This window comes from Poeciliopsis prolifica, unplaced genomic scaffold (genome assembly GCF_027474105.1).
Source record: "Poeciliopsis prolifica strain line A6 unplaced genomic scaffold, Auburn_PproV2 SCAFFOLD053, whole genome shotgun sequence".
NCBI classification, from domain to species: domain Eukaryota; kingdom Metazoa; phylum Chordata; class Actinopteri; order Cyprinodontiformes; family Poeciliidae; genus Poeciliopsis; species Poeciliopsis prolifica.
Genome location: NW_026562428.1, coordinates 2,553,526 through 2,579,009, shown reverse-complemented (window position 1 = coordinate 2,579,009; position 25,484 = coordinate 2,553,526). Strand labels below are relative to the sequence as shown.

Sequence of the window (25,484 nt, the reverse complement as noted above, 5' to 3'; positions counted from 1 at the left end):
AGCAGCACCTCACTGCTGTCCACTTTATTTATTCCAATAAAAAGCCGCCTTTTCCATCTGCCTCGTTTTTCTCGGCTTGTGTTTTCTTTACTCTAATTTAAAGACGGAACGGTTGCCATATTATTTAATCATCACAGAACTGTGTTTGCTTTTTAATTTGACTGTTTTTTTTTAGGGTTCAGAACTGCTGCAGCAGGGGCTCTCGGCTGTTCGTATTTTCACTTTGTTAAACGTGGCCGTGTGCTTTTAAAAAAAAAGTTCCATCATCTCTGCTCTCATCGCAGCGTGAGGCTGAGCTATCCAGCTGTGTTAACTGGATTTATCTGGCGCTTTCACATGCCTTTTGAAACCTGCGCTTCAAATTAGCCTTCTGTGTGTAGAAGCAGTTGGTGTTGAACTGTCACTTAATATGTCACTTATTTCCATTTATATATATATAGTTCCGGTTGTGAATCTAAGTAAAATTTACTTATTGACAGAAGAATCATTAGACTGATTTTTTTGTTCTGGTTTGTTTTTTTGCTTTGTATTAGCTAAACATTTAATTCAGCTTCTTAAGTAGATCTGATATAAGAGGCAAATTAAAGTCAAGATGTGACATAAACCAAACAAATTTGTTGAGATTTTTGAAAATACATCAAGTTAAGAGCTGTCAGTTATCCCTGCACCTCTGGGCTGTTGGTTCAACTTCTTACCTCGAGAAATCAATAATTATTTCCTGTTTATGTCATCTAAATATCAGACCGTATTGTTGTTTCTGCACTTGCCTGCTTGCTATTTTAAGCATAAGTTCATCATCCCCATGAACGAATACCACTACTGAGGCACCATCTGCAAATTTAATAAGATTTCGCTCACGTGAAGTTCTGTTAGCTGCATGAACAGCCAGAGACTGAGCACACAGCCCTGAGGCACCCCGGTGCTTAGCATGAGAGGTTTGTTTTTGTCTGCTAATGACGTTTTTTTTTTTAATCATCTGAAGCATTCGACTGTGTCAACATCACTGAACAGTGGGAAACTCCAAAGGCGCAAATACATTCACAGCTCTGTAACTCTTCTCAGACGAAGACGTGGCATTGTAAAACTTTGCCCTCCGTTTCCCATGTGTGTTTTCTGTCTGTCTTGCAGCTCCTCCAGGAGGACTTGGAGTTGGAGCAGGTGAGGGTGAATTCTCTGACCCACATGGTGGTGGTTGTCGACGAGACCACCGGAGACAGCGCGACTGCCGCCTTGGAGAGCAAACTCCAGGCGAGTGAACGCGAGCGCTTCGAGAATCCGTCCCTCAGGTTCCACTAATGTGACGTAAATGTAATGGATGAAAACAGAGCCGGAACCGCTCTGTAGTGAGCCCAGCAGATTTACTTTTGTTGGCTGTGTTTTGTTTTCTACAAAAAGCAAACTTATAGAAAATATTTCTAAATAGATATTGCCGGTAAGATTGCACACTGGAGTAATGGACGTTGCTGTTTATCTTCATTTTCGACGCTGACGCTTCACTTCAGCGCCCTGCTATATCCTACACAGTGCTAAGAATCATGGGGATTGCCGGATTATGCTTCAACTCCAGCCATTAATTTTCACATCAGTTTGTTGCTGCCGCTATAATTGGAGCCCGATCCCTGGGTTGAAGAACCGTCACACAGATAGTTGTCTTTGTTCAGGCTTGGGTTCTTCAAGCCACTTGCTGTCAGATTTATTAAATGGGTTATTGTTGCAGCACTGTTGACTCACAGAGAAATTATTTGTTTTGTTGCATCTTGTTTTGTTTTTGTTTTTTTTCTTCTTTTTGTTTCTTTTGTTTGTTGGAGTACAATCACAAAGCCTCAATACATGACCTGAACATTCACAGACAAATAAAGACAGTAACAAAGTCAGGCTTCTATCATTACTCCAGGATGAAAGGACTAAAGCCCCAATAAGATCTTCTTGTTCAGAACCAAACACGGAGAAGCTGCACTCACTTTTTTTGCTCCACTCATCTAGAAACAAAATTTGAGAAAACTGCAAAGCTGCTGAAACACTAAATTCCTTCATCTCAACGATATTTGAGGAGGTTGCATTTGACTAACAAAGTCAAATGCAACCAAATAAAGTTAAAGATGACTTGGATGGATAGAAATTAAAAAAATGACATTTCCTTTTGAAGTGGGACAGTAAAAGTTGGCATTGTACATCAGTACCAGTTTTGTAACATTTTAAGTGACAAAAGAACAGAAAAAATGTCATTGTGTTAGAGCCAGTGTTCTGCATGTCCAGTGTTTGTTTGTTTTTTGTTTTTTTTGTTTAGTTTCTTTTCCCCCTGCGCTCAATCTAAACTTTAGAGGAGCTAGGAGCAAAAATCAAACGGCATTTCTGACAGCTTAAAAAAAACCTCGTCTGGCATGTCAAAAGTACGAACCAATTACCTTTTGAGGCAACATGATGAAAATTTCACTTCGCCGGGGGGAAAATATCTCAAAGAGAATTTTATTCCAAATAAACTCTGATCGAAGATGTTTGCGTGTGTGTGCGTGCGTGCGTGTATGTGTGCAGGTTCTCGGTGACCGCTGGGCAGCGATTTGCAGATGGACAGAAGAGCGCTGGATTCTGCTTCAGGAGATTCTGTTAAAGTGGCAGCACTTCACTAACGAACAGGTAGGGGGCACAGGTGCATGTAAGCGGTTGTGACATCATCGCGGAGGCAACGTTTTCTTTTTATTCCTCTATGTTTAGTGAGAATCAGTCCAGAAAACCATTCATTTTCTGTTGTTTATAAATCACATATTCTGTTTGTTATTACCAAGATTTTTTTTTTTAAATATATTATTATTCAAACCACTAGTGTCTATTCAGTTTTTGGTGTGTCAGAGTGTTGCTTAAAAATGTGCATGAATTGCGTTTCCACAGCCAATCCAACCATTTCTGCCTGCGGTGCTGCAATCATGTCCCAATCCCACTCTGAATAGGCCTGGAATGACCAAACCTCTCATGCTTAATATGCATCATCTTTGGCAAGAGCAGACTTTGTGAAGAAAGTAACAAAAAAAAAAAAAACTAAAAAAATTGAATTAAGTGGGTTAAGATATCTGATTTGCTGGTGTTTTGTAAGTAACAATTGCAGCGTCTAAGATCACGGCGTCGGATTAAACGTGATTAACAAGTCTGAGTTAATTAAAATTCAAAAATTAGATGTGCACGGGAACTGCTTGCTTAATCGACTTTGTTTTCTGCCCCAGTGACTCATTTTTATCATTTAAAGTGAAATGTGCTTCAGTGTATTCATTTTTTCTGTTCATTAACCCCTTAATAAAGTGGCCGGTTGAAGTAAAAAATGAGGACATCCCATTAAACCCCCATTAAGTTCTACGTTTAGAAATCATAGAATATGTTTTTCATCTCTTGAAACCAAGGGGATTTATTTGCACTTAAAGAATGAAAATTAACCTCATAATTAGCAAAGATGTATTTAAAGATCTTACTTTGACTGAGCCTATTCAAGCTTTTTACTTTCAGCCAATTCCCTGTGGATTTACTGGAATATTTTGGATCACGTTCTGCTTCAGCTTTCCTTTTTTTTTTATTCCACACACACTTCACATTTTTGTACAAGTCCTGTCCCATCCTAAGTCGAATTCATGGTGGACCGCAGTCTCTTTCTGATTGCGCGATCTGATTTTTAATGTCGGCTGCAACGATCGTCAAGGAGGCGCTTTCCTTTAATGTCGTTGAAAGCCGACAGTTTTGAGAAACGCTGAGTTATTCTGAAAAACCCAGATATGATTCGGTTGTTGGGCGTCACTGTTTTCACGACCGCGTCAAAAAAGCTTTATTCTCTGTGAACCGATCAGCTTGTTTAACTCGGTCTAACTCCTGTGTTGACAGTGTTTGTTTGACTCCTGGCTGACTCAAAAGGAGGAGCTGGTCCGCTCCACCAAGACCTCCAACCTCAAAGACCAGGCAGAGATGGCGGCCTGTTTGCGTCGTCTGTCTGTGAGTTTTTCACACGCCGGCGTTCGCAGCCCCTCCCAGACGGGAGGTGACGAATGTTTTCGTCTTTAATATCAGGCGCTGAAGGGAGAACTCGACGCCAAGCTTCCCGCCATGGACAAGCTCTGCTCTATGAGCCAGAATCTGTTGTTCAGCGTCAAGAACAAAGACGTCGCCTCCAAACTGGAGGCCAGATTGGACAGCTTTGCTCAGCGATGGGACCGACTGGTCCAAAATCTGGAGATGAACATCTCCCAGGTAGGTTGGTCAAGCTTTGCGTTGGTTGATTTACAATTAAACGGAGAAGCAAAGGATTTATCTTTTGCATTTCACACAATGATGTAAAACAGCATCAGCTACAGTTTTGAAAATAACCGGTTTGTTTTTTGGACAGTATTGCCGTTACCCTACATTTCTCAAAGGCTGCCATCATTATTGAATCCAGTACGTTCAATAGCAGAGGTTAAAAGCACAATAAGAATAGCTTGTCAGCAATCCATTCAGCCTTCCTCTTACCTGCATAGAAAACATGTTTTCCCTTTTATTCACACCTTCTCTGATTTTGTTTTCTTCTAATAAACATCTGTGACACTTGAAGTAGCTAACTGCAAGTTTCACTCAAACGTGCTACAAAACTGTTGATTTTAAAAGTGATATACAAATAAATCTGACCCTCACATACAGACCTTTTGTTGGACCATATCTGCCTCCACATCAGATCAGTCTCTCTGGACTCCTTTAATCGATTTAGTGTTTTTTTTTCTCTCGCTGTCTTTCTGCAGGTGTAGAAGGAGACATCTGCTCTTGTGTCCTCTTCATCATTCTTGCCTCTTTCTCTCCGTTCCTAACTTGTCGCCACTCATCTTTCCATCCTTCTCCTGCTCCATCCTTTTCTCTTTTTTTAATCACTTGTCCATTATAATCAGTCCGATGATTGATGGCACCGGGGATGTCCCAGTAATTGTGCTCAACGTTAAAACAGAACATGTTCTCCCATTTCCCCACGTTCTCCAGGTTTTAACTAAAGCCGCCACCGCTTGGCCTGTTTGTCCAAATAAATTCAAATCTCACCTGCAGCTTTCCTCGGCTGTCGGCACGACCAAGCAGTCTGAGGCGGCCCAGTCGGTCACAGCGACCATTACCAAGCTGACCACCCGGGAGAAGGCGTCGGCTTTGCGCCACACTCGAGAGTCGCCGCCGCCTCAGAAGAAGAGACAAGTGGTGGGGGATTCTGAGCTCAGGAAAAGGTGAGCGTCTGTCCAGGCTCCTGTCGTCCAGCAGTTATTTATCGGTGAGACATTTTCTAACTTTGTGTGACGTGTTCAGTTTCATGCATCCTTTTCTGCTCTCCTATCTCAGCAGGTAGGTGACTGTAGTCAGGTCTGGCCCAATATTAGAAAGTGATGAGTAGATAATAAGGTGTTCATCCCCCTTCTCTATGATGCCCCTAAATAAATGTCTGTCTGTCTTGCAGCGACTTGTCCGTTCCCATTCACTTTCTTCAAACTTGTTTTCAGCCATATTTGATCAGCATGCTATCGCGATTAGCCGAGATTAGCCGCATAACTTAATATCTGCAAATTATTCGATCAGAATAACTCACACATACAAAAGATTGTGAAATTTGTTTGCGTGTTGTCATTTTCACCGAGAGAGCAAATTGAATGAATTTGACATGAAGTTGGAAGTGTTACGTCATTTTCAGCCTCTTTTTTTAGCGTTTTGCATTTGGCAGCAGGCTACATTGACAAAGATATCGCAGTATTTTAATTCCACAGCAGAGAAAGCCATGTAGTTTCAGTAAGCAGGTATAGGACAAAAAAAAATGTATTGGTATCAGCTATATAGCAAATGTGTTTTGGCAAATCGGATAGCGCCCAAAAAGTCTATTTTGTGCATCCCTAATATTTGACATATATATATATTTATAGCACTGTTTCAACAACTGACGTTAACCAGGCTGGCAAACACACAGTGCTGCTCCTTTAAGAGAATTGTTGGCAATTCGATCGGGGAGTCGTCATGGCATAGCGCTGGACCAGAATAGTCCAGAATCTGCATGTCTGACTCCGACTGACCCAACACCTGTAGTCTGTTCTGAGCAGCGTTCTGGAGGAGCATGGCAGACGGAACATTTGTCCGTTTCGGGGAAGCGAAAGCACGCAAAAAATGATCATCATAAAAATTGTGAAAAAAATAAATAAACTCGCCGAGTTCAATTGACCGGTTTGGATGAAACAGATCCAAGTGACTGATGAACTTTCAGATTTCTCTGCAGATGCAACCAGGAGGAAATGTCGAGGCTCTGTGCTTTCAGACCCCAGTGGGTGAAGTGACCGTGATTCAAGTCTTTAATTTAATTCATTTTAAGTTATTAGGTACACAGGAATTTTTGTCTCTAAGGAGAAAAAGTTAGATGTGTTCGTCTGCTTTATATGTGATAAAGCAGATGGTTAAACTAGGTGAATATTAACAAAACCGCATGAAAATGCAGCTAAATAGCCTAATGGTAATATGATTATAATTTGACTGGTATAAATAGTAGATGACCAATTTTTTTTTTAATTGGTCAAAAAAGTCTGAATATTTCTCTTGTTTGCCATTTGTCATCGCTTCAGTTTTTTCGTCTCTTCATAGATGGAATTTTCTTCCTCATTTTCTGCTGGAAGACATTAGTTAAGATAATGCTGCTTTCCATTATTGTCATGTTTTTAGGCATATTTTTGACTCTCATACAGAACACTCAGGAGCCAGTTGAAAGAATTAACACAGTTTATTGCTGAGTTAACAGAGACTCAGGGCTTTTGGTTCATGTAACTCCAAACCGTTTTGCGCTTCACAACACTAAAGCAGCATTTCCAGCTAATTGAACGTCTGTTGTGCCGCATGCGTTGTGCCGTCAGGTTTGACGTGGACTTCACAGAGGTGCACAGCTACATGACCCGCGGCGAGGCCATCCTGCAGAGCCCCGAGTTCTCCGTGTCGCGCAAAGACGGCAGCCTTCAGGAGCTCCACGACAAAGTCCAGGTAAAAAAAGGAATAATAATAATTAAAAAAAACCAGTTTAGTATAGCTCAGTGTCAGAATAAACCACCACAGATTCTACTGAGATCTGAGCTGCTGGTTTTATTATGTCATTTAGCAAGTCGGACCTGGAAGGACTGCTGGAACTGCCATTATGCAACATGATGGTGTCGAACTTTGATCAAAAACTGTTATGAATAAAATATTCTTTTATTAAAAGTTCTAAATCGAAACAGAAAACGACCCAGGTCAGACACAAATGAAAGCAAAAACGACAAGACGGGTGAAAATCTTTAGGGAAGTTTTGAAGTGAGAAATGGAGGACGCTGACCTCAGCTCGGATGTTTGATTCGGTCAGATTTAGACACCAAAGATGGTGAACAGGTCTCGGATAAGATGGCATCTTACAGCACCTTGTAAAAACCGCGCCCCAAATGATCAAACCCAAAGTCCCGAATAGCCAAACTTTCCCAGGGGGAAGCCATTCTTCATGGGAGGTCTTAAAGACTTTATTTATCGGCACTTTATGGAGCACAGAGTGTTAAAATAAAAGACTGTCACAACAAGAGAGATAAGTAAAAAAAAAAAACATGGCTGCTTGGTGCCTTTCCATAGTCTGATAAAGCGGCTAATACCTCCTTTTTTTATTTTTTAATGCTCAGCATCCATCGTGCCTGAGGAGTGAAGCAGTTTCTTACTGATGGTATGGACACTTAGGTTAGCATAATTTGTTATCATAACAGGCCTGTGACCTCTATGCTGACCTTCCTGTAAAATCCCAAGAAAAAACACTGACGTCTGCACTTCTAAGACGAAATCTGAAAAGTTGGAACCCGGCTCTTCCGTCGTCCATCACAGCCACCGCTCCGCTGTCGATCCGGTCAGCCTCTCTGTTGTTCTGCCGTTGAGCTCGTCTCCGTCTTCCCCCCGCTCTGTTTGCCCACAGGCCATCGACCGAGAGCGGCCGGAGAAGTACAGGAAGCTCCAGGAGGCGACGCGCACGGCGCAGACGCTCGTCGAGCAGGGTACCCGCACACTCTCACACAGGCATGCACACCGCCCGTCTGTCCCCATGGCAACGCCTCTCCACCTGTCCCACTCTCGCCGCTCGTCTCCATAGAAACACCGGCGGAGAAGCACACTGCGAGAGGGGACAGAGATGGATCTTTTTGTGTCCTCACCTCTGTCCTTGTGTAATTGTTGCGCTCCCTGAAAGCAGAGGTCTCAATTTATAGTCGCTTCTCATTCCAACAGTCTGCCAGGCCTAAATATCACCTCAAGGTGTCTTTCCCCCCCACTAGTTTACTTCCCAAAAACAACTCTAAATCAGAATAGCCAAAAAAATGCAACACATCCGACATAGAGGCGGTTACTTATTGTATCGTTTATCATTTATCGTGATAAACTTCTGCATGGTGAGAGTTCTGATTTATCACCGTCACAATAAATTGCAATTAATGGTGCTTAAAAGTCCACAGAACTGTCCGTATTGTCTGGATCGATAGTTTTTACTGTTTCCTCAAAGGTTTGTTCAGTGAAAGTATCAATAAGCACCAATAAATCTGAAAATCTCACATCACACTTCTCTAATGAGACTGGTGTCTTTAAGAAGCATGTTACAAAAAGCGGAACGCTTTTCAAGAGCATTATTTGTGTTTGTGGGGCTAAAATAGGTGTGACACGCAGTCAGTCATACGGTTGCCTAAAAAAAAGACTTAAGAAATAGTTTTAATTGTCACTTTTAGCATCACCTTAGTAACCAAAAATCATGATAAACCTTTAAATCCATATAGCAAAGATAAATGTGTTTGTATTATGACGGTGAATACTATGCATTCAGAGGTTGTACGTTTTGTTTTCTATTAGCATCTCAAACATGTTTTTAGTTTGTTTTTTATTTTTTTGAACATACAAGGAGAGTGAAATATTTCAAGCCTTTATTTCTTGTATTCGGACTGGAATTAGAATTGGGCTTCCTGTTGTGAGTTTTTCCATATAAACATTCCTGAACCGCCTGCAGAGGGGAGCCGAGCCGACGACATCGCTCAGGCAGCAGACCAGCTGAACCAGCGCTGGGCGGGATTCTGCGTCCTGCTGGCGGACCGCCTGACATGGCTGGCCTACCAAACAAAGGTACCGGACAACTACAGATTAGGACATGACGAAAATGATGTTTTTAGTAACTTGTGAAATCCTTTTACATGCAAAGTGTATGACAAGCCTGGCGGGCCACCAGGCTTGGTGAACCAAGTCAGTTTTATCTAAATGGTGTTTTTTTTGTTGTTGTTGTTTTGCGCTCCAGGTTTTGGCCTTTTACAGCTTGTATGAGCACTGTGAGCAGGCAGTGGACACCAGTGAGAACTGGCTCAAAGTGCAGGCGCCTCCCGCGTCGGAGCCAGAACCTCTCAAAGTGCAACTGGACCGATGTCGGGTGAGCGAGGCGACAAGAGGTCCAACTCAGATGCTTTTTCGCCGCCAAATACTACAAAGGAAATCTCGCACCGCACTACAACAGCATTATTGATCTCTCTATCTACTTCCTATGTTTTTTTTCTTGTTCCTTTATCTTGTACCTGTTTGATTTTTTCCCCCACAGCTTTATTTTGTAAGTACTTCACTGATTCTCTTTGGCTTAGAAACCTTTTTTTTCCTGCTTTGTAGATTTTTTTCTGAACAACTGCATTGCAAAAACACAAAATCCTATTGAGTAACTTTGGTCTAGTTTCCGGTCCAAACGCCTAACTAACTTACAAATAACTTCTCAGGAGTCTGATTAAAGTCAATTACTTCTTAATATTAAAGAAAAAGTTTCATTGGTAGATTATTTAACTCGGAAGACATTTTTCCCATGTTGTAAAAAAAATAATCTGCCAATCGATAGTCAATGTTAAAAAATGGCTGACTCTTGGCACACTTGCTGGAAAGTTATATCTGAGTTCATTTGACCTTATTTCAAGTGCACTAACACATTTACACTAAACCAAAAACACGTTTTTGCTTTTGCAGTGTGAAAAACACAGCAATGTTTAAAAGCAGGAACGCTTGTTAAGTTAGCTTCCCTATAGCTCCAGCTGCTAAAATTACAAATATTAGCTCTTCTATTTCATAAAATATAAAATAGAATGGCTAATAAAGAGAAGAGCTAACAGCTTCTATTTCGTATCTACTTCTATTTTCCGCATCTTTTGTGGAAGGGTTTTCCTCTCCCTACAAATTGAAATGTGCGTCAAAAGGCCAAAGGTTGCAAGAAGTGTAACCTTTTATGAACTTTTTATGTACCGGCTTGATTATGTTTTGAATAATGAAACTAAGCGAATGAATTTGATGTCAGCACCAAGGCAGGACAGAGTGTTTATTTCTTTATCGCTGTATTCGATCACCTTCCTGTTAATTACACTATTAGATGCTCGTAAGCCGAGGATACCGATCGTTGCAGTTTTACAAGAGGACTTGATGTTTGTTGTTGCTGAATACAAGATTTCAGCTGCTCAGGGGTTTCATAATGTTCTTGACTCGACTCACCAAGGCACAGAGAAGCTGCACTCAACCCCACGTCGCCTTATTGATCGCAGTGGAGTGAAGTGTTCCCATGCAGTGTCACAAAATGTCAGCCTGCACTGGCTAAACTCAGATTTTTGTTTTTATATTGACCCTTACACTGAACGAAGGCAGTGTAAGGGTTGTTTTGTTTTGGATTTTTTACAAACTTATTTATTCATTCTTGCTTTTCCTCCGACATAATGGATGTGCAGTGTGTCAGTGCACAGAATATTGTTGTAAAAATAAAAAAATGACAAAAAGTTGATAATCACTAGTGGAGCTGAAACGATTAATCATGACGAATCGATTATTGAAATAAACGTCAACAATTTCAGTAACTGATTGGACACTAATTGGAGTAAGCAGACAACAAAATGGTGTTATTGAAAGAGTAATTAGTAATGAAGCCAAAACTGTAAAGGAAATGATTGTTGGGTATTGAAAGTTAAAATCCAGAACTTTATAAGATCCAACAGTGTTCAAGATTTTCCCTTAAATCTCCTCCTTTTAACTTTCCTCTGTCGTGTCGCCAGGAGGAGATTGCTCGCCTGTCCTCCCTGCAGCCCCAGGTTGACCTCCTGGAAAAGCGTCTGAAGGAACTGAAAGACGAAAAGGAAGGCGAGGAGGACCCGTCTGCCTTTCTGGATGCCGACATCACTGCCTTCAAAGAACACTACCTCCAGGTCCTGGAGGATCTGCGGGCCAGAGAGAGGCAGCTACAGCTGGGTGAGAGCGGAGAGACGGTTGTTCGCCGCAACTTGTAGCAAATTAGAAACTGGGCTTTTAATCACTGATAACTCCTGAACATAGTTGTCAGTAGCTGCGTTTCCTTTACAAGTTTGCACAAAACTTTGTCAATATCCTCCTACCACTTCCTGTCATCTTCTTGGTGGTTCGCGCCAGCGGCAACATCCAGTTTTTGACCACGCAAAGCTGAATACATCAACTTTGATACAGCCGCATCCCAACGCCAAACTTTTTTTTATCGAAGAACCAGTTTTCCGTTGAGCAAATTCATTTTCAAAATGCCAAATTGCAACCATACGGTCAATGGAAACGCAACTGCAGTTGGGAAACAAAGGGAGTCTGCTGTGATAGATCAGCTAACCGATTCATTGGCCGATTGTGTTTGTATTGGAGATGTTCTCTTGAAATGTTCTCGACAGCAGTGACTCCATGCAGTTTAAACAGACGTAGCATCTGATTAAGGAGATGGAAGACTGCGTCAGCTTCTTCTGTTTACCAGCCTTGACTACCTATCACCCTCTCTCTTCTTTCCTGCTTTCAGTTTTGGAAAGCTTGCCCCCAGCTCAATATAAGGAGACCATATCTGCATTGTTGGCATGGTTACAGCAGTGCGAAGCCAAACTTTCCATCCCATCAACAGCTGTTAGCGAGTATCCCATTATGGAGCAGAGACTCAAGGATCTTCAGGTACTCTGCACACACCAGGACAATATGAAAGAGAAAAAGATAAATCAAAGGAGGTCAAGCTTTTGGATGCAGCCATTGCAGTAATGACTGAAATTAAAGTCGGAAAATAATAAGGAAGACATTTCTGTCTGGCTGAATCACAAAAAAAACATAATTTTTGGCTTTTAGTGCAATAAAGTTCCCTTTTCCAAAGTTTAAAGTGAAACTTTTATCATAATTATTTATGATCCCATCAAAACTTTTATCATAATTATTTATGATCCCATCAAAAAATCTGTTGCGTTCTGTTAGCAAGGTTTAAATTAGCATCCGCCGCTACTCAGATTCATTTAAATTTGGTCGTGCTGCCAGCCAAAGCGCGACCAAATTTAAATGCTCTTAGTTTACAATTCTGCCCTTTTGACCAGAGGTGTAAAAGTTGTGGCTCTGGGGCCACTTTTGGCCCCTGAAATGAATTTGTTCGGCCCTTCACAAGCTAAGAGAAGGATGGTAAAAATTTGGCCAACAAAATACAAAACAATTACTAACCACACAAAATAGTTTTTCTTTATAAACCAACAATCCTTATTTAATGTCGTGGACCTTTGATAATATGCAGATTTAACAACAATTTGTTTATTATTCAGCAGCTAAAACAAACACAAAAGAATCACAATAAACACATTTTTGGCATTTTTAATTTAATACATTTTCTAACTCGCTGTCTTAATTCATCCTTCAACAAAGATCCTGAGTGGAGCAAGATGCTTGTTGATCCGAGTTCTTTGGAAAAGAAATAAAACTGATTATTTTAGGTTGTTTTTATAATAATAATAATCAATAAATGGTCAAATATAGTGCGTCTGTTGTGCTCACATCCATACACTGGATTATATCTTCTTTTTTTATGATCATAATACCTAAAACTACACCGGATTTTTCTTTGCATTTGTTAAATGAATCACCTTACATTTGGTTTGTTTTTCAATTAAAATGTACAAATCTTATTTGTGTGCCTTCAGGTGACAGGCTGATTAATCTACATGACTGAATAATAATGATACTGATGACAGTAGAGCTGTTCCCATCGCAAAAAAAAAAAAAACCCAACATGGGGCTGGTTTGATGTTTCTGCCAAACTGTGGAAGCCTGTAATCACTTCTTTACTATAAGTAGTAACATTTTATCGCCAGCGGTGATGGCAAACAACCAAGGCAGCCAGCGTGTAAAAAGATGCTTCCTGTTGCACTTGAAAGTAGCAGGCAGAGGAGAGCGTGGCGGCCACGCGTCATTAGCCGCAAGCTTGATTTAAGCCTTCAACCTTGGGAGGAAATTGTGTGTATCTGACACAACAGGACATTACCTGTAAGTTCATTATGGTGGTTGTTAAGGGTGATGGATGGATTTTTCAGCTCGTTTTGAAGAACGAGGGAAACAAGGATGGACGGAAAGATGAAAGTTTTAGCTTTTAAACGCTGAAGGTGCAACCAGAAATGTCTGGTTAAGGTTCTCCGTGCTTTAAATTGTTCCTTTTCTCCCAAATAAATGCAAATTGTGTTTCCAGGAGCGCGAAGTGAAACTAAGGCAATCGTTTACTGGAAACGCTCTGCGAAGTGGTTTTTATTTTCCTCCAAATTATTCTTTTAATTACTAAAAAGAAGTTGCTGTTTTCACTCTTGTCTCATAATTAAAATACTTGACTAAAACTTTCTGAACAGCCAGTTTCGTGTTTTGTGTTTTTTTTTAGCAATGAGGTTTAGTGGTTTGCTACATTAGCAGAGCGTTTCCATGACAAATGTTCATAAAACTTTGTCGGTATTTGGTCAAAAAAAACAAAAACACCCACAATAAGGCTGGCTTTTTAACTAGGGTGTGTGTGTGTGTGTCTATCCAGAACCTTGTAATTACAGGTTGAGCAAAATCCCACTGGAGCGAGTTGCTGTCTTAGTTTATCTCTATATCTACCTAGAAACACACACACACACACACACACACACGCACACACAGATACGAGAAAGTCATTACAATCCCAATTTTCCCCCACGAAACAACGTTTTCTGAGCCAACATGTAACAATAATCCATATTTGCTTTCAAAAGGATCCGTTTTTCGTATTAGTCACATTGATTTTCTTTATATTTCAAATGAAGTGAAGCATACATTGGAGCTGCAAGTGTGTGCACACGCGCGTGTGTGCAAGTCGTCGAAATTTGATACCGGCCTTTTTACTGTAGCCTGAGCTTAATTAGAGTAGCAGATAATAATTAGGGATTCATCCTGCATGCTGATAAGCTATTATTTATTCAGTTCAACCGTTTCTCCTCTCGCAGCCTATGGCTCTCATTATATGGGAAATAAATGAGTTTTTTTCCTCGGGTGGGGGTTCTGATTTTGATTCCCACCCCCTTTTTTTTTCTTTAAGTCAACAGATTAAAGACGCCAGCTGAGATGAGAGAAAGAATGATCCGGATGTATTATGTCACAGTGAATCCACAGCTTCTTAAAGGATTTATCGCTTCCATAATTCAGTCATTAGACTCAACAGCATCCACTTTCACAAGAGATTTTATTTTATTTCTTTGTATTTTTTTGTTTTTTTGCAGTGCAGGGACGTAAACTGGAAGAGGGGATAAATGACTGAGTTGATGTTCATTAAATCTGTGAATAGTTCCCCCCTGTTGTTCTGTACAAATGAATCCCACAAAGTGAACTCAGTTATAGGAAAGAAATTGACTGGAGACATGACATTCACAAAATATTCCGCGTGTGTGAAACGGGATTGTACTGAACTGCGTGACATAACTTTATGAATGATGTTATCCAATTTGATTTTGTGGTGACGCTTAAATATGTCTGGGCCAAACAGAAGTTCTGCGTTGATTTCTCAGAAACTTAGTTAAAAAAATGTAAAAAAAAAAAAAAAAAGCTCAGGATTTTTGTTGCTTGCCGGCGGTCATATCAAGTGAACATGTGGCTGTTAGACAATTTTTAGATTGTTAAAAGTGAACACTAGAATCCTCAAACAGCTCGTAATGCGGAAGTTATGTCTAATAAAACCTGAACCCAAAGGCAACATGCGTGATGAAAATGTCCTGAAATAGAGCCTTTTGGAACTCCACATACTTTTGTTGCTTCCATGTGGTTCTATGGTATTATGGTATTAAACACGGCAGAGTTTCCAGTTAACAGCTTTTTTAGTTCTTTGGTAGCATTTAAAAACAGACTGGAACCTTTGAGAAATTCAATTATTGTCAAAAAAAAAAGTTTCCACCTGAATAAAAACATTTTTCTCCATAACCTTGAAAACGTCTCCATTAGGGATCAGCACCTCGGCCTGTTTAAAGGCGTCCTGCATTAAGAGATGTTTATTTGACCCAACACAGAGGAAAACCTCTTTAAAAACACAGTTTGAAGCGTTGAGGAGAATCTGTGGCAAGATTAGAAAAATCGTTTGACTTTTTATTCTTTAAAGCTTCTTGATCATTTAATCAGCACTCCTTTTTTAAAATCCCATGTTGTTTTTTTTCCATTTTCGCTCAGCTCGACTACAGTCACGACTTGGTGCACAGATGGACTGTTGCGATTACTCTCGACTGAAGCCTTAGTGACCAAATTATCTGTGCAGGTAAACGCAGAAGTGAGCTTCTCAACGCACGGGTTGAAACCAGCATCCAGTCATTAAAAGCGATGGGAAGTACAGGGACTTTATCTGCCAAGTAAATATAACAAGAAAATGATCTGAAATACCAATACTCTCTGACTCTCATCAAGGTACCTGTGTGTTTGACACCATCTAAAAACTGGGCCCAGATTTCCCTTCATGTGTTTATCACCACAAAGCAAAATGTCCTCCGACAGAAAGGCGTCTTCACACCTTACTTTCTTGTTCATTCCTTTGTCTTCTCGGCCTCACGGTGTCCATCTCCCTCTCAGGCTCTGCAGGGGGCCCTGGCTGAACACCAGGGCGAGGTTGACTACCTGACATCAGCCGTCGAGCAGGTCTTTCAGAAAGCTCCACCAGACATCAGCCAAAAGTAAGACAAAGGAAGATCAAATGTCATTGGAAGGGTAAAGGTAACATAGAGACAACGGTCTCAAGGACCTTTAGCTAAAAAGTCGACATGGGCAACTAAGATCCATATTATGATGAAACACAAAGACTTCAGTGTCTTGAATTTTGAAGAAGTGTATTTTGAAGGACACTTTGGTCGACTGACGATCTGCGATGGCAACATCAGGAGTTTCTCTTGTGTTGAAGGTATCGCCTCGAGATAGACGCCATAATGGCCCGCTGGAGACGCCTGGGCTCCACTCTGACGGACAGTGTCCAGAGAATCCAGGAGCTCATGGCCAAACTGATGCAGTTTGAGGTGAGACTCAAGAGACGGTTCATGTTTTCAAGATTTGTGTGGGCCAAACGATGAGGGTGTTCTACTCGGACTTCCCGTCTACTTCTCTCTGCTAGAATGACGTGAAGACTCTGAAGAAGTGGATGGCAGATGTGGATGTGTTTCTGAACGAGGAGTGGCCCGCTCTGGGAGACTCTGAGGCTCTGGAGAAACAGTTGGAGCAGTGCACAGTAAGAAATCAAGCGTCCAGGCACAATTTTTGGGTCAAACTGTCTCCATTCGTAGATTCCTGTTCTTTGCTCCCTCTACCTTGACTAGGCTCTGGTGAATGACATCCACACCATCCAACCCAGCGTGAACGGAATCAACGAAGTGGGTCTGTACCTCAAGAAAGAAGCAGAGCCGCCCTTTGCCATCCACATCCAGAAAGAACTGGACGAACTGAACATGCAGTGGGAGAATGTATGCAAACAGGTATGCAACAACCACCGCACACAAAAGGTTGGCTTCAAATTTCTTTAGCATTCACTTTCCTTCTCTTTCAAGGCCTATGCAAAAAAGTCGGCCTTGAAAGGGGGCCTTGACAAGACCATGGCGTTGAGGAAGGAGATGCAGGAAATGCAGGAATGGATAAACCAGGCCGAGGAAGACTATCTGGAGAGAGACTTCACGTACAAGACACCCGAGGAGCTACGCAAGGCAGTCGAGGAGCTCAAGGTGCGTTTATCGATATGTAAGGCATGAAAAATTCAACCTATTTGTTGTATGATAATCCATGTTCAGATCGTTTCATTGTTGATGCCGTAGAGGATCAACAAAGTATATGTCCCAAACAACCAGAAGGAAGATTAATCTGAGAATCTTAACTTTAGCTTCTGCTGTCCGGTCTTGTCCTGAAGCTTTTTGTGTGTTCAGCAGGCTCATCAGAGGCTAAGGCTAACTGGTGATGTTTTGGATCGTAATACTCCAAAACTGGAATAAACTGACCAAAACAAATAGCACTTGGTCATATTGGACTGTTAGAAATGTTTTAGACATTAGCTGGACACTGACTGACAATATTATCTCACCAGAGGAAGTTTGACTGAGCATCAGCTGGCAATGTCTTCTGAAATATTTATAAAAATGTCCGGCTCTGAACAATTTGGATAATGCCTACAAGAGGCTGCTGGGAAAGTGGAGAGACGTCCGCGCGGGGAGCGAATTCAAGAAGAACAGCTCGTTCTTTTGGGAGGGACTCGGCGTGAAGATGGGACATTGTTGTCCAGGAGTATCAGCATGTGGCCACATACCGTCAACATGGGGGACATAATGGGACATAAGTGGACTGTTTTGATCCTGGTGTTTTTTTCTGGTCTTCGGTTGGACCTGTATACAATGTGATGTGACATCAAACGATACTTTAGTGGAGGGAAAAAATCAAAAGTATTTTTCTGATTTTGTAAAGAACAATTAGCTCTGAAATTGAAGATATTCTAAGTATTCAAAAATAATCAAAAACAATAAATATAAAGGAAATAAACCCCACACAGAACATGTAAGACATATGGACTGCACCTGGATGTCTCAAAAAAGACGTCTCCGGTGAAATCCCTCTCCACCTTGACTCCCATGGACTCCCCGGCTCTGATGGACTCTCCGTCCTCTTTGTCTCTCCCTCCCTGACTGTGAATAATTCAGGGCTGATGACGCCTCCAGGCTGCCGGGCTTTTATTGTCGAAATCCTTCTTTCCCTCCGTCCTATTCGTCAGTGGTTTCGCTCTGCTACCCGGATTCCTCAATTTTGTATCAAATTGCATCGACGTTCCATTTTTTTTTTTTTTCTTTTTTGTTTAGCCTGCATAACTTGAATGGAATTGAATTGCGAATTCCCCCTGTGGCACTGTTTGCTTTGTGATATCTCCAACAGCCTCGGTAGAAGAAATGTCTCACCCTGCTGAGCGCGAAAGTAAAAAAAAAAAAAAAATCAGATTAAATCTCCTTAATCCCACTCATACTTTATACTCCTACTTTCCTTTATTTGTTCTATTTTTCAACTTCAAACCCCACTGGGAAGTGAATCTGTATGGACATATTATAAACGAGTCAGTTCAGAAAACAGCCTTGTTTTTGTGAAAACGCCTTAATGTTTATATTTTCCCCTCCACTTCTCAGAGGGCGCAGGAGGAGGTCCACTCCAAGGAGCAAAAGGTCAAACTCCTGAAGGACAGCGTCAACAGCTTCATCGGCAAGGCCCCGCCCACTGCCCACGATGCATTGCGCTCTGAGCTGGACGTCCTGACGGCCAACTACCAGCGTCTGTGTAGCCGCCTGGACGGAAAATGTAAAACTCTAGAGGTACATCATCGACTTCACAGATTATTGGCCAATTTTGTTTTTTAAAATGAAATGCAATAAAACCAGATTGCAGTTCAGATGCAAACAACATTAATTGGAATCCTTGAAAATGCTTGATTTTCAAGCCTAAATTAAGTGCCGTTTACAGATAGTAGAAAATAATTTTAAAAAATCTAAACTTTTTTTTCCCCTCAAGCCTCTTGACTTGCACAAATTGGAAAAAGCTCAGGTTTGCTAACAGAAGGTGTATTTTCCTCGCCGGGTAAAACAGACGGAAAAACTAGAACTTCAGCTCGTTTTCCAGACGAACCGGAACTTGGCGAAGGCGCAGATGTCGAGCAGCGTCCTCATTTCCGTCCCACGTCTCCTGACTTTCTGTGCGTGTCCGCGTGGCTTCCGCAGGAGGTGTGGGCGTGCTGGTGCGAGCTGCTGTCCTACCTGGAGCAGGAGAACGCCTTCCTGGACCAGCTGGAGCAGAAACTGGACGACGTAGAAAACCTGCAGGGGGGAGCGGAGGAGCTGCAGGAGGCGCTGGATGTAAGTATTACCAGACCGCACACTGTCAACACACTTTATAGTGAGTTCTTTATCTTCTTACTCATATTTATGTCAGTCTATAATTCTATTTGGCGAATATATGTGCTATAATAGTATCAATTCAAAGTGATAACTGCTTCTTAGAATCAATTCAAATTTGGTGATTTGAATTTAATCAGAAAAATGAGAAAATGATTGAAATAGAAAAACAGTGTAAATCTATTTTAAATCACACTAATATGTATTCCCACATTTTCACAGAGTACAAATGTAGTTAAACCAATTTACAGCAAACATAGAGACTAAGAAGCTCAATAATGAGCCTTCCAGGACTGGAGGCTCATATTGACGGAGCTTTTTCTTGCTGTGGCGCAGGGACAAAGCACGGCCCGTCCGTGTGAAGAGTCCTTTACAATTTTTGGCTTTTATAAGTCCCATTTTTACAAATACTCTACTTGCTTTATTTATTGTGCAAAAAGTTATTATATAAATTATTTGTGATACTCAAAGGTTTTGTTTTTTATTTTGTTTCAGCCCACAAATAGTTCTAATTTACTGATGTTGACCCATGTTGCAAAAAAGCCTGAATTCAGGTGTTTCTGTCAGAAAGAGAAGATTTTCAAAACACTCAATAAGCCCAGATGATTAGGAACAAATGGGACAAACCCTCTACTTGATCAAAGGAGATGTTTTTCGCTTAAAGCCTCAGAGATGCCTCCACCGTCCTCAAGCAGGTAAAAAAAATAAAACGTTTTAAAATCATCGTAACCATGTCAAGAGTCCTGGCGTGAAATTTCTCGTATCCATTCGAAACGATTCGACAATCTGGATTTCTCAGCTAAAACTCTGTCCGTGTCGGTAATGGAGAGAGGAAATCTGCCGGGCGTTAATCAGAGCTCAGGGTCTCCAGGTTCTTAGTGGTAACCAGCAACATCCATTTTCACAGCAGAATCGGAAATGACAGTTTAAATGAGCTAAGGGGTAGCAGGGGGGGTGGGAGGGATAAAAAGTAAAAATGTCACATCCTGAGGTTACATATGTTACAGATGGAGGTATTTTCATCCCTGGGCTCCAGGAGAAAGTTGTGCCTCATTTAGTTGCAAAGATTCAGGCAGCCGAGTTCTGTCTGAAATGCAGAAATAAGTGGAGCTAATATGTAAACGAATGTTTCTGGCCTTTTAATGCTGTGGTCCATTTACCTCTGAAGCTCTGACTTGAGTCTGAGAACATCATCACTCTCACTTTGCTCTTTTCAAAAAGTGCTTTGATCATATATTCTAACAATTTCTAGGCTTGGAGATTAAATTGAAAGGGCAGGATGACGCAAAATTAACCTTTTTTAGCTTTACATTATGTTACAAATATTTTCTCATCAAAAACGTACTTGGAGTGTTGCCTTGTTTGAGAAATCCTTTCATCTCCCACGGGAACCATTCACCTCTACAAACCGCGACTCCTCCACTCAGCTCCTTCAGACTAGCCAGCAGCAATTAGCAAACATCTGGTGGAACTTGATTATGCTATAAAATAGCATTGTGTGCCTGGAAAATGCATCATAAAGACATAAATCAGCAGAACAAGAGACTATCATCACAGTTATAAAAAACTTTTGAAAATGTGGCGGCCATATTGGATATTGATGTCAGGATTGGTGAGAAATTTCAGGTGTGCTTTCACCTGTGCACATACAGTTAAAGTCCAATCTTGACGGAACAACGGCTTGGATTTTACTTTTGTTCTCTTCCGATTTTAAGACAAATCTTGAACTGAAAACGTCAGTCTGGTTTTATGGCACTTAGACGCCTTGCTGCATGTTGTGTTGATATTTATCACAGGAGGTTTGAGCAGACCGAGTCCTTACTTGAACCTGTTTGGAAGCAGATTCAGGTCATGAGCTGCTTCCGGACCGCCATCAGATTGCTCAGATCCATCTCCCTGAAGGACGTCTTCACATTGCTCATCAACTTTATCGGGTCACTGGTGACCCAGGGCTTATTACTGGCAGAGACGCCTTAGTGCCCCGGTGTGGATGGTGTGCGCTGATGTCATTTCTGTTTGGCTCACACATCGCATCCTAATCTGTGCCTCCAACAATCCCAGAAGAGTGTCTGCTGTGGAAGATTGATCTAAAGATGGGGATAAATACCTGTTAGCATTTTGCACGTTGTCGTAGGTCAGATCCATTGTTTTGTCGTGTGCTTCTGCAGTCAAAACAATTGGAAGCTAAAGTTTATTGTAAAAGTCTGCACACTCCTTTCAGATTTGTTTTTCTTTCCTTTCAACACAAAGACGTGAAGCGGGAGGAAGCGACGCGTCGTCTTCGATTTCTTTCAATATCTGCGGCTTGAGCTGTTTTACTCTTTGGCTGCAACCTGTCGAAAACATATGTAACCATAGTTACTCAACAAAAAAAAACTGTTTAGCTTGTAGGAGTCTTGACAGGAAAATCCCCAAGAAAGCAGATTATCCATGCCAGTGAGGAATAATCCTTTAAGAACCCGTATATGGAATGAAAACGAGACGAAAGGAAGTCTGGTGGGATCGACTTCATTCAGACAACATAGTGACGTGATTCGCTACTGCGCCGCAGCTCGGTGCAGAGCAACTGCTGACTCAGCATCTAATTAACCAGTAAACCAAGAATTTATGGGTAACTACTAATTGACCTCTGCAAAGCTTCTGCATCCCATCAACCAACTCTTGTAAACTCTCTTTACTGGCCCTTGATGTGGTTAGAAAACAGCCTCAGACATCTGGCTGTTTATCGTTGCGCCTAAAGGCTTGGATTTAATTTGGACCTCTGTCGTAATTCCCAAGTGTTCGTTTTCTCCAAGGAAAGGAAGTGGCGCATGTTAGAGCGCTTTTAAAGAGCACAACTACTGTTTTCTTTCACCAACATGTTTGTTGACTCTCAGGGAGAGTGTGAGACTGATGTCATTGCCGGCTGAGGGTTTGATTATACCACTCTGTTTTCACCGCACTTTCAGAAATGCAATCAAAACGATAAACTGAAGCTAAACAGAAATAATTGTCAGACGATCGGGAGGATACTATAGAGGATACTGTTTGTCTGAACTGGAAACAACCTTCAAAACATTTCCGTTCCAAAGCAAAGGATCTACAAATGCTACAAGCTCAGACCTAGCTTCAGAATATTTTGATGTGCTGCTGTTGAAAAGAATATCTCTGAGTCTATAGCAGTAAAGGAAAACTTTCGGACTTCAAACCTACAGAGCCTTGAGGTTCTTCTGCAACACCCAGAGGACAACAGGAACCAGATCCGAGAGCTGGCCCAGACGCTGATGGACGGAGGGGTTCTGGACGAACTGATTCAGCAGAAACTGGACGCATTCAACACCCGATGGGACGAACTCATGGCGAGGGTAAGATAAGAATCCATCTCTCTCTGCTTTCTCTGTATTAATAACCCATAACCAACAGCGGTCGCTTATATCACCAATGTCTAGATCCTGACTTCTAAATGCTTCCTTCTTTCCATCTTTGTACTGGTTTCTTTTTTACTAGTAAAATCAAGAAACATGTAAAAACTTGTGTTCTGGCATCTGTTTGGCTTCCTTGTCCCCTGTTGGTGTATCATGAAAAACTGCAGATTTGATTGCTAGATGGAGAATTTGATACAGTTAAAAGGTTGTTTGTTATTGTTACCCAATTATGTTTTAGGGAATGATTTCAATCAACCATTCATAAGCATATTAAACTCATCCATAATCATGAGAATTGTGCATTCCAAACGCCACATGGCCCTAAAAACGCCTTTTGTTTCCTTCAGCGATGCTAATCCAAAGGAAAAGGAGGATTTGTGCAGACGATAGAAAGGTCTTGCAGAAGTTGCCGTCACTGAGTGCAGCAACATTGCTCTCTCATTGGTCAGACACATGAGCGTGCTTCCCAAACGGGCGAAGTGCCACAGAGTTGATTCTCCTCTAACAATAGAGCCAGATTAAAGTTCTCCTTGTACCTGATAAACCCCGCTGTGTATACATTTAGCTTTTCATGTCGTTCCTATGTACCTATGTGGTTATATTTTATGGCTTTATAAAGGGTCTATCCTCCCTCTTTACTGCTTTAATTTTTACCATCATTTGTTTTCTGGCTGCTGAATTCACCCCATTGTCATCTCCCAAATTTTTGCAAAGGGAGAAGCATGCTGGTCATATTTTACCAACCGCACTTCCTGGAGAACATACCGACCCGGTGTCTCCCTCAAACCCTTTTCTGGTGACATATCCTCTGGGATACATTCAAGTCTTATATTAGGAAAACATCGTGCAAAGCACAAGGGGCTCAAGGCTATACTTGGATCTGTAATCCCTCTGTGTAAGATTAGCATGCTCACCTGAAACCAAGCGCACACACAAGCTAATCTCGTAGATGGTCAGTGACCGGGGAGACGAGGCGAAGGAAGAAGAGCGTCTGGCTAGAGGTTTCGCATCAGGAGGCAACATGAGGGAGATACCTCGGAGTCCGGACTTCAAGAGGGTACAATTCAGACAGTTTGGAGGAGGGTTGTGTGTGTTTTCAATGTTTGAGCTAAATAATAGCGAGGGCTTGTGTCTGAAGTAAGACTAAAGTCTTTCTGGTAGCAGATTAAACGTTTATATATCTGCGCTTTATTCTTTCCGAATGTGATTGTCGCGATAATGTCTTCACAGCGTGTTACGGTGTTTAATCTTATTTTCTCGCTTCCAGCAAAAAACAAAAATTGAGCTAAATGTTGGATTTTACAAACCCATGAAAGAAAAATGAATCGATGATATGACTTTTTGTCTTTTGGCTTTCTCTGTTTCTGAAAGAAACTTTGACTTTAACAGAAACTGCAGGTGTGCTTCTGTGTCTGGTGATTGTTTTCAAACGTTTTTTTGGGTTAAAACATGTTTCTTCTTCATTCAGTGAAGTTATCCAGAATCCTTACTCGAGTAAGAATAGCGATGTGATGCGAGCTCTTCCTCTCCCCCAGGCGGCGCTCAGGCGGAAGGAGCTGGAGCAGAGCTTGCAGTGGGCCCAGGAGAACGACAAGACGCTCCGACAGATCCAGGAGTCTCTGGCGAACACGGACCGCCACCTCACCGCCTACCTGGCCGACCACGTCGACGCCCAGCAGATACCGCAGGAGGCGCAGGTAGCCATGTTTGACCCCCAGTTCTTCCTGTCTCCCATCACCGCCACATACTCACGTCTGTGTCCAAATAACTCGTCGAAATGGGGAAACAAAAGTGCATTTCGATTATTTTGAAAATGATGACAGAACTATGTAAGTTAGCTACGTTATTGTAATTCAGCCGCATTATACGTTAAAATTAGGCTTGAACTAAAAATGCATCCAACTTAATCTGCTTTGGGTTCTTTTCTTTCAACTTTTCTCTCCCTCTGCTTTGGAGCCGAAGGCGTTAGATAACCTTAAAGAAATATAGATTGATTTTTAGAAATATTTTTCAGAGCTAAGGGAACCAGTGGATTTTAATTCATGGTGTGAGTCCTGCACTAAAAAATTCCCAGTTAAGTGGGAACAATGTGACATTCTGTCGACTTACTTTCAACCGTAGCGGAAAAAGATTTTTACTTGCTGTGTATTCGCATGCATTAGCAGTTTCTTAGTGTTTTAAACGTTCTAATTCTTACATTTGGACAATTCACTCTGTGGAACTGATTTAAGTTAATCCAGAGCAACATGAAGGCATTTTTCCACAGTCCTGATGAGAATGTTAAAGCGGCCGTGTCTGTGCGTCGGTATCAACGTTCAAGGTCAGCTTCTGTGTTTTGTCATGCTGCAAGGTGAAATGAAGGGAGAACAGAGCGGTCAATACGGTTTTGTTTTCCCAGCTCCGAAGGTTTTAAGGCTTTCCAGAAATCTAAAAAGAACGAGGCTCAGTCGTTGCTTGGCACCTTTCAAACTTGAGTTTTCCCAGACGACCCGGGAAGAAGCTGGGAAATTCTCCGTTCGCACTCCAAGGTCCTAATTAAAGCTGCAGCTGATGAGGATACACTAACCCTGCCTCAATCTCCCGACATCTGCTTCTTGCCCCTCTCGTCCTCTCCTCTCAGACACACACACACACACACCGTCTGTACTAATCAGACAATAGATCATGGAGTAATGACCTGCAGCAGCCGTGGCGAAGTGACAGAGCGGGAGAGCGCGTGCCAGGATGACATTTCAGTCGCTCACGCAAACACTCGGCGAGGAAGAGGAGGAACGACTGGATTCATTTAGCAAACGGGAGTCTGATTTCTGAGCAACTCGTGTCGTAAAAGGAAGGTGAAGAAAGCAAATGTTTATTCATGGGTTCAACTTTAAGG

The 25,484-nt window shown here is 41.6% G+C and overlaps 1 protein-coding gene across 12 annotated transcripts in view; it reads left to right on the top strand.

Annotated features, from left to right (window-relative positions):
• dmd (dystrophin) overlaps window positions 1-25,484 on the top strand; it is a 157,369-nt gene that overhangs the window by 91,061 nt on the left and 40,824 nt on the right. For 9 of the 12 annotated variants that reach the window (XM_055059316.1, XM_055059307.1, XM_055059319.1 and 6 more), the window contains 21 exons: window positions 1,129-1,248; window positions 2,533-2,634; window positions 3,862-3,969; window positions 4,045-4,224; window positions 5,044-5,213; window positions 5,293-5,328; window positions 6,870-6,993; window positions 7,937-8,015; window positions 9,011-9,123; window positions 9,293-9,421; window positions 11,064-11,256; window positions 11,819-11,964; window positions 15,877-15,977; window positions 16,202-16,313; window positions 16,409-16,522; window positions 16,611-16,766; window positions 16,839-17,009; window positions 18,447-18,629; window positions 19,032-19,166; window positions 22,400-22,549; window positions 24,145-24,306. In XM_055059316.1, coding sequence (XP_054915291.1) covers window positions 1,129-1,248; window positions 2,533-2,634; window positions 3,862-3,969; window positions 4,045-4,224; window positions 5,044-5,213; window positions 5,293-5,328; window positions 6,870-6,993; window positions 7,937-8,015; window positions 9,011-9,123; window positions 9,293-9,421; window positions 11,064-11,256; window positions 11,819-11,964; window positions 15,877-15,977; window positions 16,202-16,313; window positions 16,409-16,522; window positions 16,611-16,766; window positions 16,839-17,009; window positions 18,447-18,629; window positions 19,032-19,166; window positions 22,400-22,549; window positions 24,145-24,306 — 2,784 coding nt within the window. The remainder of the gene's footprint in view (window positions 1-1,128; window positions 1,249-2,532; window positions 2,635-3,861; window positions 3,970-4,044; window positions 4,225-5,043; window positions 5,214-5,292; window positions 5,329-6,869; window positions 6,994-7,936; window positions 8,016-9,010; window positions 9,124-9,292; window positions 9,422-11,063; window positions 11,257-11,818; window positions 11,965-15,876; window positions 15,978-16,201; window positions 16,314-16,408; window positions 16,523-16,610; window positions 16,767-16,838; window positions 17,010-18,446; window positions 18,630-19,031; window positions 19,167-22,399; window positions 22,550-24,144; window positions 24,307-25,484) is intronic. The other 3 variants (XM_055059314.1, XM_055059309.1, XM_055059308.1) reach the window with 1 other exon arrangement.